General features: G+C 38.8%; 2 protein-coding genes across 2 annotated transcripts; one reads left to right on the top strand and one right to left on the bottom strand.

Moving 5' to 3' along the window:
• The first annotated feature begins 1169 nt into the window (after window positions 1–1169).
• Window positions 1170–15111, top strand: LOC112711813 (long chain acyl-CoA synthetase 6, peroxisomal). The gene is made up of 23 exons (XM_025764535.3): window positions 1170–1539; window positions 2343–2403; window positions 2501–2578; window positions 2743–2814; window positions 2918–2999; window positions 3089–3194; window positions 3287–3363; window positions 3576–3620; window positions 3701–3787; window positions 3971–4060; window positions 4186–4271; window positions 4378–4471; window positions 5208–5296; window positions 5395–5483; window positions 5755–5884; window positions 5975–6093; window positions 6669–6792; window positions 6910–6996; window positions 7642–7745; window positions 7837–7922; window positions 8579–8665; window positions 13748–13834; window positions 13929–15111. The coding sequence occupies exons 1-23, from the start codon at window positions 1401–1403 to the stop codon at window positions 14022–14024; spliced, it is 2115 nt and encodes a 704-aa protein (XP_025620320.1). The 5' UTR covers window positions 1170–1400; the 3' UTR covers window positions 14025–15111.
• On the bottom strand, window positions 14462–16136 carry LOC112711814 (mavicyanin). The gene is made up of 2 exons (XM_025764536.3): window positions 15760–16136; window positions 14462–15067 (listed from the first exon to the last, which is right to left on the bottom strand). The coding sequence occupies exons 1-2, from the start codon at window positions 15935–15937 to the stop codon at window positions 14697–14699; spliced, it is 549 nt and encodes a 182-aa protein (XP_025620321.1). The 5' UTR covers window positions 15938–16136; the 3' UTR covers window positions 14462–14696.
• Between the last annotated feature and the right edge of the window lie 714 nt (window positions 16137–16850).

Here is a 16850-nt window from a genome sequence, read left to right as displayed (position 1 = left end):
TATAATAATGACTAAATATTATAGCACATAGTCTTAATTATCATATAACTCCGTCAACTTAGCAAAATGGTTACAACTTTTCAATTGAATTATTAATATTATTTAATTTATTTTTAAAATATATTTTATATTTTAATATATGACTATATTACGTGTACATCAAAATCAGCCACTAAAATCATATATTAATATAAAATATATATTAAAATACAAATATATATTGAAAATAAATTAAATCTATACATATATTTATACATAAATACATTGTTGACTGATTTTAATAACTGATTTTAGTATATAAATAGCATTTTTGTTTAATATATATTTTATATCAAATGACTGATTTGATAATTAATTTAATATATTCGTAGTATATCTATTGAATTATATAGTTAACACGTAAATACTTGGTGAAAAAATTTCAAGAATTAGTACTCACTACTTTTATTAAAATTTAGTCAATATTTAATCATAAAAAAGGAGCATATAATTTTATACTATTAAATATAATTATAAAATATACTGATCTTTTATCATTATTGATACGGGATGGAAAAAATATGAGAGATATATTGAATTTTTTTTACATAGTTTATTTCATTTACATTTGAAGTTTCAAATGTAAATGATTCAAATGTAAATGAAATAAACTATGCAAAAAAAATCATTTACGACATAACATTGATTTAATTAAGCAGTCTCCAAAAACAACATATGGCGGGCACTGATTGAACCCATGTTTTCCACACATAACAACGAAGTAGCCCATCATATTCTAATTCAAGAAAAGAAGAAGTTGGACAGGTTCGCAAAAAGAATGTTTTGGTTAATGGTAAACGAGTTTCATGTTTGTCAAATCTTGCAGCCGTAAACCTGTGTTCCAAAGATTAAAAAACTGATACTTTAAAAACGATGTCAATTTTTTTTCATTTTATTTTCAAGATATATTGGTATAAAATAATTTAGTTACAAATACATGCATGTAAAGTTCATACAAATAAATATAGAAATTTACAACGAATTTAAATGATAAAGCAGTAAAGCACCAATGAAATTGTCGTATAATGTCTGGACAAACTCAACTATGCACGAATCACGATGGTCAAAGTTCCAAGTGCTAAGAAAAAATAATAATATAGTTATTATAGTTATGGAGGGGTCACATACTTAGTAATTAAATGCAGGTGAAAACGATGACGCATGATTATGATTATGATTATGATAATGATCATTATTATGGGAAGACGCCACGTAGTTGGAAAAAGCTTAATGTGCGCGCAGCTTCATTCTTCATACTAATCTGATATTCTCTTGATCTCTTCTGATCGTCGTTCACTACTTGTTCATTCACACCAAAACGCGAATCGCACATTGTCGTTCACTCGCTGTTCGTCGTGGTGATGACGAAGATGGATCCAGCACCTGCTGCGCAACGTCGAATCAAAGCCATCAACAACCACCTCACCCCCGCCGCCTCCTCTCACCGTTCTCCCTCCGCTCTCCTTCAACCTTCCCCTACCGCCGCCGAGTTCGCCTTAGGTTCTCTCTCTCTCTCTCTCAATGAGGATAATGATGTGATATTACTTTGTTTCTGTTGTTGTGGATGAATCTGATTTGTCCTTCTTTATTATCATTGCCAGCAAATAATAAACACCAATTGATTAATAAATGGAGTTAATCACTGTAATTTATGTCTTACTGTTGTTTACGTTTAGAAAGTGTATCAAACAAGTGTGTTGTTTAAAGTTCTTTCACTTTTTTTTTTTTTTATTGCGAGTCAGTAGAAAAAGGCTTTGTGAGATTTGAATCGAAATCCAGAAATTCAAAAGAGTAAAGTTTATTCCCAGAGAAAAGGTGTGAAAGTTTCAGCTATCACTTTTTCCGAGTGCACTGATAAATTATCGTTGTTATTCAGTGGGGACCTTTTATAAATTTATATTTTTCTTTTCCCCCAAGATGGACCACTATTCCGCATCTTTGAAATTAATTATCACCTAGGTAGGTGTCATGCATTCGGAATTCTGAATCTTAACACTTCTTTATTGTATTGTATTCCCAAAGATGGATCTAAAATTAAATTCAGAGATGAATCTAATAAAGTAATGTCAGTGATATTGACATCACTAGTTGCAACTTCACCAAAACATTTGTAACTGCTGATCATTTTCCATTCTTTTGCGAAAAATAAAATGGCATATAATATGTTTATAATTAATTTGAATTCCAGGCTCCAACTTTTCACGTGCATGGCTTGTTGGTGTTACCTCGTTACTTTTTTGCAATTACTTTCTTGCTCAGGCATGCTATTGATATCACTAGTTATGATGTTTACTTCTGAGCAGAACAAGGTTATAGTGTTGTACTCCCAGAGAAATTGCAGACAGGAAAGTGGAACGTGTATAGGTATACCTCTTCCTCTGTTTTTTGGTCTTCTTGTCTTTTTTTCATCAATTTAGGGCCATTTCTCTGATATTATTATTACTGTGATTTTCTTTCGTAGATCTGCACGCCATCCTCTGCAACTGGTGACCAGATTTCCTGATAATCCTGAAATTGGCACCCTGCATGATAATTTTGTGTGAGTGTTACTCTTTTTTATCCAAAGTTTTTTTTAATTCAGCTCCATAAGATAGATCATAGAATATAGATGAGTAATATTAATCGCCAATTCTCCAATACTTCAGTAAGAATTTTTTTTATGCCTTATAAATTGATATGAATGTTGGTAAACTCTAATAATAGGCATGCAACTGAAGTTTTTCGAGACTACAAGTATCTGGGAACTCGTGTCCGTGTGGATGGAACAGTTGGGGAGTAAGCAGCTCAATTTTCAACCTGTTTTCTGACCTGTCTTGATTTCTTCACAAGATTTCTTTTACATCCTTCTCCTCATTCCTGTTCTTGTTACACTCTTAAGGTACAAATGGATGACTTTTGGTGAAGCGGGTGCTGCCCGCAGTGCAATAGGTTCTGGTTTGATACATTATGGAATCCAGAAGGTGAATGCTAGATTGTATAAATGTGGTCCATCATTGTTCATTTTTACGCATGATATCATTTAACCATTGGTTGGCGTGGTAATTTGCAGGGCTCCTGCATTGGTTTGTATTTTATTAACAGACCTGAGTGGCTCATTGTTGATCATGCTTGCTCTGCATACTCATACATATCAGTTCCTTTATATGATACTCTAGGTACGTTGTTTTTTATTTATCAGGGAACATTCTTTCGTATTTACGTTGGCCTAACTTGTAGATTTAATAGCGAGCAATTGTTTTCTCTGTAGGTCCTGATGCTGTCAAGTACATCGTTCATCATGCTGTTGTACAAGTTGTATTCTGTGTTCCTCAGACATTAAATTTAGTAAGTATATCGGAGCTTCAACTTATACTTAATATAGCATATCGCTTCTGTTATCGTCATATTGTAAGTTCAATAGTAGTGCATATCAATATCTTGTCAATGGTTTTTATTGTCAAATTTAATTTATCAGATACTAAAATGTTAAATTTATCATGCCAATGTAAAAATTATCATACAAAACCCCTTCTTATATATGTCAACTGACTTTGCAGTTGCTGAGCTACTTATCGGAGATTCCAACTATACGTCTGATTGTGGTACGTCTGCATTTGACTTATGCTCATGCTGAATATTCAACATCAAAGTATATCCTCGCTGATTTTCAGTTTGTATGCAGGTAGTTGGAGGTATGGATGATCAAATTCCATCAATTCCTTCATCATCCGCAGTTAAGGTTATTACATATTCACAGCTATTTACTCAGGTAAACTAGTAGTTTTCTCTCAAATAGTGTAAACTTTATGAGCAATACATATTGCATTCATATTATACCACATGTAGGCTTCACTGGAATATTATAGTTTTTTTTGCGAATGCTGTTTCGATTGATTTTATCTGCCTGCTATTTACTATATCGTTACCAAATTGTTTGTGGATTTGGATATAGGGGAGCAGTAATATTCAGCCCTTTTGCCCACCTAAGCCCAATGATGTTGCAACCATTTGCTATACAAGTGGTACCACTGGAACCCCAAAGGTACATAGGTTCTCGTAAAAAGAAACTCTCGTTTGCTTCCATATTGGTATATTGTTTCCAGATAACTCTTTGAATCTCTACAAAGCATTGCTGCTGCATGTTTCTGCTGAACAAATTTTGTTCAGGGTGCTGTCTTGAGCCATGGAAACTTCATTGCAAGTGTGGCTGGGAGCACGTGCACTTCAAATGAAGTTTTCGGTCCTTCTGATACGTAAGCTCATTTTCGAACTCTATAATTTATTAGGCTCTATTTGATGTTGTTGTTTCTTTTGGTATTTTATTCTGATGTCTTTTCCTGAAATTCTTTCAATTTTCAGTTTTTTATCTTATCTCCCTTTGGCTCACATTTATGAACGAGCTAACCAGGTCTTCACTGTATATTTTGGTATTGCAGTGGGATTCTACCAGGGGGTATGTAACCTTGAACAATCAGGCTTCTTTCTTCCTTTGAGATGGCTTACTTCTCTATTTGTTTTGATTGAGTTATGTAATTGCTGCTTTAGATTTGTATTGCATGAGTCTGATGCTTATAGCCATTTACTTTCACATTTTAAATGTGATAAAGATTTCTTATAGTATACTGTAGTGTTAGGAGTCCACATAATAATTCAGCAAGAATAATGACTTTTTTGTATTGGAACGATATATTTTTGTGAGGCGAACATATATTTCATGATTGCCATTTCATGGAATTCCACATTACTCTGTCAAAAGTTATGTGCAAATAACAATCTTTATAATAGTTTCCCCTTACAACACCCCATCAGTTGGGAGCTCAATTCAGCAAGCCTCACTTACACTTAACACTTAACAAAGCCTTTTCCCACTAGGTGGGGTTAGCTACATGGATGAAAGACATCACAGCATTGTATTTGTTAATATCCTTTAATGTCCCATGCAAATTATCAAACCAACAACCAACCTTGTATGATGTGTAAAGGTAGGTTTTATATTGGCTATTTCTGTTTCACTGTATAAAAGGGCAATCCAGTGCATAAGTATCCCGTGGTAACGTAGGATCCGAAGAAGAGTCGTACCCAAAGAGTGTAATATAGGCAGCCTAACTTGATAATTATATCAGTGGCTCACTCTATGCTTCAATATTTTCATATGAACCTGACACTTTGTTTTTACCATCTCCATGCAGGATAATATGAAACTAATGGATGACATAGCTGCTCTAAAACCTACCATATTTGTTAGTGTTCCTCGGCTATACAACAGAATATATGCTGGGTAAAGTAATATACATTTAACTACACCTTTCAAAATATTAGCTTCCCGTGTTCAACTTCATCGTGCCATTCAATCTTTTTTCCCTTCTCTTTTTGCAGTATTTTGACTGCTGTTAAAACATCTGGTGGTCTGAAGGAAAGGCTATTTAATGCTGCCTTCAATGCTAAAAGGCAGGCACTAATTCATGGTAAATTGTATTCTCAATGAACTATCTTCTGCATAACATGCATTTATATTGCTGCATTGTCCTATTCGTCTTGATCCTGCTGATACTTGTATCAAAGTTGTATTTTTCGGTCTTCCTCTGTTGATGGTCGTTATTAATTCCCTGTTTATATAGTTTTCTCAAACTTATTCTCAAGAAGAGTGGCCTCTTCAGTTGTGCCTCTTTAAACTTTAGTATCATTGTAAATGAAACTTATTTTCAGTAATATAATATGTATAAATATATTTTTCAGGAAAGAGCCCATCTCCCATATGGGACAGGTTAGTTTTCAACAAGATAAAGGAAAAGCTTGGAGGACGAGTTCGTTTGATGACATCAGGTGCCTCACCCTTATCACCTGATGTCATGGAATTTTTAAAGATGTAAGTTTTTGCACAGGTGCTAAGAAGGATTGTCCTCTTATTATTTGATTTGAATTCTTTTCTTGGTTGCATGACATGTGAACTGCACAGTTGCTTTGGTGCTCGAGTGTCCGAAGGATATGGAATGACTGAGACTACTTGTATTATAAGCTGTATGGATCTGGATGACAACCTTTGTGGTCATGTTGGCTCAGCTAATCCAGCTTGTGGTAAGTAGTTGGTGTGGATTTTACATCAGATAGCTTTCTCTGCCCTGGATTCATGATTCAAGAAAGACTATAAAAGAAACCATTAATGAGAAAGGTTAATCAGATAGACGGTAGTCAAATAGCTTAATATAGAGGGAGATCAGGATAGTGTATATATGACAATTATTAAAAGAGATCAAGATGATAATAGTTTAAATTAAATATGATTTGTGACAGGATGCCATGGTATTGTCTGATATATGTAGCTGACCTCACCTAACAATTAATGGGACAAAGCTTAATAGTTATTGTTTAGTTTAGTAGTTATTTTTTAGTTTAGAGATATAGAAAATGGGAGAGATAAGTTGATTTATCAGTTTGTGGATTCTTACCTTTATCACTCAAAGGACCTGGATTAATCACCTTAAAGGAAATGTGAAAGTTGACAATAATTATACAAAAAAATAAAAATAAAAATATGGGATTGGAACAATTTTTTACCTGCCCCTGCCTAATCTGAAATGAATGTTAAAAAGTGAATTTTATTTGGACTGCTGGTTTGGAGTTCTAGTGCTAAGAGTTTCGTTCTATTTCAGAGATAAAACTTGTGGATGTTCCAGAGATGAACTATTCATCTGATGATCAGCCCAATCCCCGTGGTGAAATATGTGTCAGGGGTCCCATTATTTTTCAAGGTTATTACAAAGATGAAGTTCAGACGTAACCACCTTGCTTGTTCTGTGATTTCTTTTAATATTTTCAATGAGATTTTTATATCTTTTATGAGATTTACCTTGTTCGTTTAAAATTTTCCTGAATTTTGATTAAATTGAGCAGGAGAGAAGTGATAGATGAAGAAGGATGGTTGCATACAGGAGATATTGGAATGTGGTTACCTGGTGGTCGACTCAAAATTATTGATAGGTGAGATAGTACCATCCTAATTATATTTCATATGTTTTACTGTTTTAGTACAAAGCATGGCTTCTTAAAGTACTGTCCATCAATGAAGTGATACTAATCCCGTTGGGCTGCACGTCTGCTGTGTTCATTGAGTAGACTATCAATGCATTTTAAGGTGAACCTTGGTATTATCTTCTTCAGGTGCTCTGTTCAATGAATGCCATTTTTGCAATACTTCTAACTTAGCATTACTTCCATTTAACTTTTATATATTGGACTTCAGACAAATGAGCTAAAGCATATTACTGCTATCTTCCTGTCTACTTCTTAGCTACATGTAATATACAAGCAGGAGATTCTATTTTCTGTTCCTTCTTGTTTAAGTGTAGGTAATAGCTTTCTTTTTTGTCATCATTCAATGAAATCCAGGGTGGGCAATCTTACCTGAATACTGTGTCATGTTTTCTTAAGAGGCGTCAGCTATTCACTTATTTCCAACCACCCCCCCCCCCAAAAAAAAAAAAAATACCAACAACAATAGTGAGAAGTTATACAAGAACTCCCTAGTGTCTTATCCAGAAAGATCTATTTTACTCCTGAATATCTTCGTATCCCTTTCACTGAATTTGTCGAGCATATAAATCAAGATTTTCGTTTTCATTATAGGAAGAAGAATATCTTTAAGTTGGCACAAGGCGAGTACATTGCTCCTGAGAAAATCGAAAATGTATATGTCAAATGCAAGTTTGTTGGGCAATGCTTTGTATATGGTAAGGAAATATGATATTATTGTGTTTAATTTTCTCTGTCTATCTACTTTGATCCCTGTCTAGCATGCTGATACTTCGTTTCGTTTCATAGGTGATAGCTTCAATGCTTCCTTGGTCGCTATTGTTGCGGTGGATCCAGACGCCATGAAAGCATGGGCTGCTTCAGAAGGCATTCAGGTAGTTTAATTGTTAACTATCAGATCAAATCCTTTGGCTCATATGTATAACCTAAAGTCCTTAACTGCCTAGAGAAGAAGTTGATTCTCTATTTTGTAGACATTGTTAAAAAGAGATGAACATAAGGTTTAAATGTAAATATGATTTATGACAGGGAACTTTAGCATCATTTGATTGATCTAGAGATATAGTCATATAGACATGGAGCCAAATTTATTTTAACTTTTAAGTAACAAATAGCCTCTTTTCGTGGTGTTTGTACCTATTTTTATGCACATGCGCTTCTTTCTTTCTTTTTTATTATTTGTAAAATGGTTGTTGTATGTTTATCTCGATAAATTAAATAGAACTTCTTTTAGTTTTGATAAAAGATTTATAAGTTTTATAGGTTAAACACGGTATGTTTAAAATATGTTTTGACTAGTCACCAAAAAAAAAATATGTTTTGACTTAAAGCAACCGACGCATTTGTAATTTTGAAATTAGAAAAAGAATAAAAGGGGAGTACCATCCTGTATTTATATCAAATTTCAAGGGAGGTTCATCAAAATTTATTCTTTTATTTTATTTTTCCTTTAAGGGGATGGTGCTGATTTTTGAAAGCTGTGTGTTCCAATAAGTAACTTATGATCCCTATTTTCTGTGCATGGATGCAGCATAATGATCTAGCACAACTTTGCAATGATCCCCGAACAAAGGCTGCTGTCTTGGCTGATATGGACGCTGTTGGACGAGATGCTCAGGTAAGTATAAGTTATTCTGGTAGGACCAGTAGTAGCAGAATGATCAAGCTTTATTGATATACCGGGATGGCCAATTAGCTCTCCCTAGAAGGTTCTACACAGCTGATCCTCTCCAATTTCTAACAGAATTCGTAACAGAAAAACCATGCCCCCTAAACTACTATATCCTAGCTATTTATAACAACCTATCAGCCAGCTGGATATCCTAACAACTCCTAAAACACTTCTACTTGACCTCTACTTACCTCTCCTTTTGTAACACAGTCCAAACCTGTTAGTAGTAGGCGCCTCTCTATCAATACTCCCCCCTCGGACAACCACCTTGTCCTCAAGGTGGAGCTCCGGAAAGGTGGCCCGCAGTGTCGTTGCTCGCTCCCAACTGTCCTCACAAGGAGATAGGCCCACCCAGCGCACCAAATACTCCAAGGCCCCATCCTCTGCGGTTCGCGATGCCATAATCTGGGATGGCTGCATCACCAGTTCACCGTCCTCAGCCAGCCCTGGTGGAAGCGTCTGTACCTGCTGCTGCGGCGGAACAGCCTTTTTCAACTTGCTAACATGGAAGACCGGGTGAAGTCTGCACCCTTGAGGCATGGCTAACATGTATGCCACTGCCCCTATCCTCTCAACCACTTCAAACGGTCCATAGTACCGAGGGCTTAGCTTTTCATTGACCCTCCGCTAGTGTCCGCATCCGATAAGGTTGCATTTTCAAATAAACCCACTCACCCGGCTTGAACTCGATATCTCTTCGATGCCTATTCGCTGCTTGTTTCATCCGCTGCTGAGCCTGTACCAAGTGCATCTTCAACTCTGCCAACACTGCATCTCTGGCTGCAGTCAATGCTGCCACCTCCTCAACATGTGATGGAAATGTCTCTCTCCGGAAAAGAATAGGTGCCGGCACCCCATAAAGTGCTTGAAATGGAGTTGTTTGGGCTGAGGCATTGTAGGAGGTATTAAACCAAAACTCAGCCCATGGGAGCCACTCCAACCATTTCTTTGGGTAGCCCCCCACAAAGCACCGCAAATAAGTCTCCAAACAGCGATTCACCACCTCGGTTTGGCCATCGGTTTGCGGATGAAATGCAGTGCTGTACTTCAATTTTGTCCTTGCTGCTTGGAACAGTTTGGACAAAAACTTACTCATGAACACCCTATCCCTATCCGATATGATTGACTTGGGGAACCCGTGCAGTTTAGCTACCTCTTTAATAAAGGCTAGTGCCACCTCCTTGGCTGAAAATGGATGAGCTAACGGGATAAAGTGAGCATATTTAGTTAACCGATCGATCACTACTAGGATAGTGTCCATGCCTTTGGATTTTGGCAATGCCGCCACAAAATCCATCGTAACGTGCTCCCAAACTCGCTCCGGGACTGGTAGTGGCTGCAACAGCCCCGCCAGTTTCATCGCTGCATGCTTGTTTTGCTGGCAAGTGTGGCAGCCCGCAACATACTCCCTGATCCGTTGCCTCATGCCGCACCAATGGACCGCTGCTGCCAGCCGCTTATAGGTTCGAAAGAAGCCTGAATGTCCGCCTGCCCTGCTGTCATGGGACTCAGCCAGCAAAAGTGGGATCTGAGAAGAATTTGCAGGCAACACTGCTCTCCCTTGATAAAACAGCCGACCCTTGTGTAGGGAATACCCCGGATAGTCATCCCGCCCCTGCTGCAAGGCGACCACAATCTTTTGTAGCTCTTGGTCGTGAGCCACCTCCTCTTCCACCGTTTCCCAGAGGTTCACATGTACTACTGAAATCGCCCTTCCCATCATTTGCTGTGACAACACATCTGCTGCCTTATTCTCAAGGCCTGGCCGGTATTGGATCTCAAAATCCAAGCCTAACAATTTAATGGTTCACTTCAAATAAGTTGGGTCCATAAGTCGCTGGTCTGTGAGGAACTTCAGACTTTGCTGATCTGTGAGAACAATAAAATGGCGACCCAACAAGTAATGCCGCCACTTTTGGACAGCGAAGACAATGGCCATCAACTCCCTCTCATATGCAGATTTTTGTCGGGCCCTTGGAGATAGTGCTTGGCTTAGGAATGCTATTGGTCTGCCTTGCTGGGACAGCACCGCACCCAACCCCTCACTCGATGCATCCGTTTCCAAAACAAAGTCTTGATTGAAATCCGGAACTGCTAGAGTCGGTAGGTCTGCCATCAACCTCTTCAATCTCTTGAAAGCCTCCTGTGCCTTGTCATTCCATTCAAACGCATTTCGCTTCGTCAGCTCCGTTAATGGCTTGGCGATTACCCCATATCCTTGCACAAATCGCCTATAGTAGCCGGTAAGACCCAAGAATCCCCGTAAAGCTCACTGATCCGTAGGCACTGGCCACTCTAGCATCGCTGTGGTTTTGTTAGGATCCGCCGAGACCCCTTGTGCCGAGATAATGTGGCCCAAGTACTCCACCGAGCTCACTGCGAATGTGCATTTCTTCTCATTCAACACCAGCTGGTTCTCCACTAAAATCTGGAAAACTTGTTGGAGATGAAGGGCATGGCTAGCCATATCCTGACTGTAGATGAGGATATCATCAAAAAAAACTAGGACAAATTTTCGCAATAGAGGCTTAAGAATGTCATTCATCAAGGCTTGGAAGGAGCTAGGGGCGCGTTGGTCAAGCCGAAGGGCATGACTAGAAACTCATAATGGCCCTCATGAGTGCGGAAGGCGGTCTTGTGGATGTCTTGATCCCTCATCCGAATTTGGTGGTACCCCGATTTTAAATCCAGCTTAGAGAAAACTACAGCTCCCGCCAACTCATCGAGTAGCTCATCAATGACGGGAATAGAAAATTTATCCGGCACCGTAATACCATTTAACGCCCTATAATCGACACCAAATCTCCAGCTGCCGTCCTTTTTCTTCACCAACAATATCGGACTCGCATAGGGACTGGAGCTTGGCCGAATTATCCCTGAGGCCAGCTTTTCTCGTACCATTAGTTTAATTACTGCTTTCTGATGGTGCGGGTAACGATAAGGTCTTATATTCGGAACTAAAGCTCCTTCTATTAGTGGAATGGCATGATCATGGTAACGATGTGGTGGCAGCCCCGGTAATGCCTGAAACACCTTATCATGAGATGCTAACACTGATTCGATTACCTGTGGCACCTGCGATACCGTAGCCGCTTGCAAAGTCATGGGCCACAGCTAGACCATAAATCCTTCTCCCCCTTCTTGAATGGACAAAACTGCAGATTGAAGGTGCATACCTCCATAGCGCAGCTCCGGGTCCCCCTGCAATGTAACCATGCTGTCCCCATTCCGAAATCGAAGGCGTGATTTTTTGAAGTTTGCGAGAACGTCTCCCAACTTATCTAGCCACGCCAGTCCCAGGACAAATTCCGCTTCGTCAGTTGGGAAGATGAAGTCTTCCTTGATTTCCACTTCCTTGAATTGGAGTGTGACACCCAGTATTGGTACTGTCCGCTACCCTGACCTGGAACTTAGGGGTGTTGTCAATTCTCAGGCCCAACTCGGTGATAATCTCTGGTGTCGCGAAGTTGTCCGAAGCTCCACAATCTACGAGAACGCGTACACGGCGGCCATTTACCTCTGCCCAGGCTTTGATTGACTTGTGATGTCCACTCAAGCTCATGAATTTGAGCTCCAATTGTCCCTGTTCCCCTGTTTCCGAAACTGCCTCGTGCTGTAACCCATCCGCTTCAAAGTCTGGCTCCATGATTAACAGCTTGAACTCTCTATTCTTGCAATTGTGATCTGCAGTGTATGGTTCGTCACAGAGGAAGCATTCCCCCCTTGGCCCGCTTAGCTCTATATTCCTCGTTGCTGAGATGTCTCAGTCCGTGCCGTCGCAAGGGGTCCGTCGTCGACTCCATGCTGTTGCTTGCTGCAGAGGTGGACGCTGTAGTGGGATGCACCGCTTTGGTGGCGGTTGAATTGGCAACGGCGAAGTTGGGAGCCAGTGATTTACCGCGTCCCGATGCCCCTCGCAAGGCCGTGTTGCGGTTTTCGACCTTCTGTGCCAGTTCCATTAACTCGTCCACTGACTGGTACGAGAACAGTTTACATTCTTCCCCTACTTCTGGTTTCAGCCCATTCAAGAAGAGATCCATCAGCAATTCTGGTGCAATTCCACGGAGGGGCCGCGCGTGAAGCACGAACTGGTCAACATAGTCCCGCACTGAGTTCGTCTGTTTCAGCTTCAGCAGCGCTTGATAAGGGCTCTGTAGCCGTTCCGGTTGAAAATGCCGCAGCAGCGCCGCACTGAAAAACCGCCACTGCAACACCGGCGCCGTCGCCTCCCACCACCTGAACCACGTGAATGCCCTTCCTTCCATTGCAAAGGTGGCGACCGTGAGCCATTCCTCCTCTGGCACTGAGCGCAGCAAGAAGAATTGCTCCATGCGTTGAACCCAAACCACTGCGTCGTCTCCGCGGAAGATCGGAAGTTCCAGCTTTCGCCATTGCTCCGGCGCTCCGCGGCTTCCGGCCGATGAGCCTGCGGCCAAGTGCGATCCCGGTGAACCACGCTCATTCCGATTAGGCACGCGATTTTCAAACGCATCAATTCGAGAATCGAAGCGCTGTAGCGTCTCCTGCATCGATCGGAACATCTCCTCCATGCGCGATTCAATCGTGTCAAATCGTGACTCCATTTTTCTCGATCTCGATTGCACCATTCAGCGTCGGGATCCTCAAGCTCTTGATACCAGTTGATAGGACCAGTAGTAGTAGAATGATCAAGCTTTATTGATATACCGGGATGGCCAATTAGCTCTCCCTAGAAGGTTCTACACAGCTGGAACTACCAGCTCTGAGAGAGAGAGATCCTCTCCAATTTCTAGCAGAATTCGTAACAGAAAAACCATGCCCCCTAAACTACTATATCCTAGCTATTTATAACAACCTATCAGCCAGCTGGATATCCTAACAACTCCTAAAACACTTCTACTTTACCTCTACTTACCTCTCCTTTTGTAACACAGTCCAAACTTGTTAGTAGTAGGCGCCTCTCTATCATATTCACTTAATGTTTTCAACTTCAAGACACCTCAGTTTCAGTAGTAATTAGTTTTCTGTATCTTATTTGATGCTATGCAGCTTAGAGGTTTTGAATTTGTAAAAGCTCTTACTTTGGTGCCTGAACCATTTACGATAGAAAATGGTCTTCTGACACCAACATTCAAGGTAAGCATAGAGTCCTCAGCCTTTCAAGTGTGTGAGATTCACCTGTTAAGTGGCAATGAAATCATGTTCTGTGTACGTGCATTTTACTTTTCAGGTTAAGAGGCCTCAAGCTAGGGAATACTTTGGCAAAGCAATATCTGATATGTACGATGAGCTTTCAAGAAACGATCCTACTCAAAAGCCATTGTGAAATTGAGGATCTCCTTCCCTATCCGCAAACTGGAAACATTGGCCTAACTGGAAAGTTCCTGCATGTTTTTGCTGTGTTGTATTGTCTCGTGATTTGTTCATATTCTTCTCTATCTTTTAGATTTTTGAATAGTATATTATTATTTATTACAATTATAATAAGATGCATTCTTTCTTTGGTTTTTGGGTAACATAAGATGTCTCCTTCATTCGGTGGTTCATCACCACTTATCATCAAGATAGACTTCTGGCTTAATTATTGTTATTTTGATCCTAAAAGTACGAGTAGATTATGACCAGAGTGATGATATTGGTTAGTTAAAGGAGTTAGAGAATTGTATTGATTTGGATAACTAGAGATCCTTTTTTATTTCTAACCCTTCACTAATCACTAGCACGTTTGCAATGACTATAAAGCAAGTGAGATAAAAAAGAAAAGATGAGAAGTTGTGTACTTGTGTTATAAGGGAGAAACTTCAGATGTTCACAATACCTTTGTTTATTTCAAGCTACATGTAAAGGGAAAATACATTGTATTTAACATGGCTAATTAGCTACTATATATATTTTCACTGTCATTCAAAAAAGTATAAACGTGCCTAGGATCTAGGCAAAGGAATTATAGAGACTCCAAAAAGTCCCACAATCCAAAGCTAAAGAACACTATTCCTTGTTAAGCAAGTGCAAAGAGTACCATGCCCAAACCCATGATGATTCCAAATGGTCCCTTTAGAGCAATGAATGGGGCATCAGCATTGCTAGGGGAAGGTGCTGGTACACTACCACCGGTAGAGACTGCAGGGGAGGCCAAAGCTGAGGGTTCAGGCGCACCCGCGGAGACCTTGAGCACGTTAATATCAACCTTCTGGCCTGCTTGGCAGTGACCAGGGACTCCACAGAAGAAGAAGTGGTGACCATAATTGGTTATCTTAATAGTGTCATTGCCAGTTGTGAATGTTGCTATTGGGGATGATGTGTTGCATGTCTTGTACATTGCATGCGTTACTCTCATCACATTGTGGAATTTCGCATTGTACTCAAATACTGAACAAAACAAAAAAAAATCAATCAATCTTTTGGTTCTTTAATTCTTTTGCTTTTTATGTGGCTATAATGATTTTGAGCAGTGCGTTCAAGAATTCATTGCTGTTCTTTTCCTTTCTTTTCATCCTATCCAATAAAGCTAGTGCAGAACAGCAAAGAACAAAAAATTTGATGGAATTGAAAGTGGTGTGTGTAGGGTCATGCTACATCATCATGAAAACTCATGTCTAATTTGCTATTAAAATAACAAAAGCCATAAGAATAAGAAAAAGAAATACTATTGATTGGTTTGGTTGAGTGAAAAATAAGAGTCCAATGTAGGGGCCCTCCCCTAAACTTATGATATAATTATAGAATATAGACTCTACAGAGTAGCAAGACTAGAAAACAGAAAGGGTCACCATGGATGAAAAGCAAGAAAAATACAAGGATTATGACATTCTTATACCAAATTGAATGCTGATAGAGAATGGCATCATGGAATTGTAGAAAAAATAGTGTAAAGATTGTTTTGTTTGTCTTGTTCTAATTCTAAAAAGAGGGAGCAGAACTATGGAAAGGACACCTCCATTTTTTCCAGAACAATTCCAAACGTTAATATAAGTGTTTGACAACAATGAACAAAAATAAACATATGATTTTATAAACATATTATATTACTTGATTTCAATTAAGAGTAATGAAAGACTTACTGATAGTGTCACCAATTTGGAAGTTCTTGGGAGCAGACCACTTTCTGTAGTCTATGTTGCCAAGGGTAGTCCAACCAGCAGAGTCCCCAACCTTGTAGACAGCTCCATATGACACCTTCACCGTTGCCACTGCCATCACCATCAACAAAACCATAGCTCTCTCTACTACCAAAGCCATGGCCTCAGTTTAACTTTATGCTCTTCAAAGTAGTATTTGAGATTCTTTTAACTTGTCCTTGTTTTCTCTGAGGTTGTGGTCTTTATATATATATTATCCTTGACTTTTTGACATATAGTTTGGCCTTTTAGGGAGTTGGAGGAGGTTGGAACTTGAAGAATGGTAAATGGATTTAATATTTGTCATTGTCTTCTTAATTGGTTTGATGGGAACCTCTTTTTCCAATATGAACAAAACGACATGGGTGGGTCCTTCCCACTCTTTCATTATCTTACTCACTGCATTCATCTGTAGGTCCCTGTTAAAAGGAAAGTTCTCCAACTGTTTTCAGATACATTCAATTACTATTTTGTGTAAATTTAGAAACTTTTTATAGAATGCATAAGTGACAGACAACAATTTCCATTATATTTAGTATAAATAATAATACTATCTTTGTTCTTAAACATAACAAAATAATATATAATTATCATGTGTACAATTATAAGAGGTAAATCCAAAGTTGATAAATTTAATTAAATCTGAAGGAATATGATATTGGTTGTAAACCTTGAAAGGAAAGAATGTTATGTTGGGGGCATATAGTATTGTTATGGTATGTGCTAGCTGCTACTACACTTCATCTGCAACAGAAAATTGGTGGGTGCCTTGATTACTATTTTCGTATTTTTATTTGTAACAAATTATTGGTGAGTGTCATCATAAACGGTAACCACCATATTTTGTTTCCATTTGGTGATCACATTGCTTTGCAATCAAAGAAGCATTAACCCCTGAGAATTCTTGTAAAATCATGTGATTATGTGATCATGATGCAATCACAAACATTGATATATACATTGTTACTGTTGTTAATTAAGCAAATTAACTCTTAAAATTTTTAATAGTATAATTTTAAATGATTTATGCTTTT

This window comes from Arachis hypogaea, chromosome 9, assembly GCF_003086295.3.
Source record: "Arachis hypogaea cultivar Tifrunner chromosome 9, arahy.Tifrunner.gnm2.J5K5, whole genome shotgun sequence".
Classification (NCBI taxonomy): domain Eukaryota; kingdom Viridiplantae; phylum Streptophyta; class Magnoliopsida; order Fabales; family Fabaceae; genus Arachis; species Arachis hypogaea.
The sequence above is the reverse complement of the archived record's forward strand: the minus strand, read 5'-3'. Positions and strand labels throughout refer to the sequence as shown.

Coding starts and splice junctions, on each gene's coding strand:
- LOC112711813 (XM_025764535.3), top strand. CDS start 1,401: ATGACGAAGATGGATCCAGCACCTGCTGCGCAACGTCGAATCAAAGCC. Junction 3,364..3,575: donor TTCCTCAGACATTAAATTTA/GTAAGTATATCG, acceptor CTGACTTTGCAG/TTGCTGAGCTACTTATCGGA. Junction 6,793..6,909: donor TACAAAGATGAAGTTCAGAC/GTAACCACCTTG, acceptor TAAATTGAGCAG/GAGAGAAGTGATAGATGAAG.
- LOC112711814 (XM_025764536.3), bottom strand. CDS start 15,937: ATGGCTTTGGTAGTAGAGAGAGCTATGGTTTTGTTGATGGTGATGGCA. Junction 15,068..15,759: donor CCAAATTGGTGACACTATCA/GTAAGTCTTTCA, acceptor TGTTTTGTTCAG/TATTTGAGTACAATGCGAAA.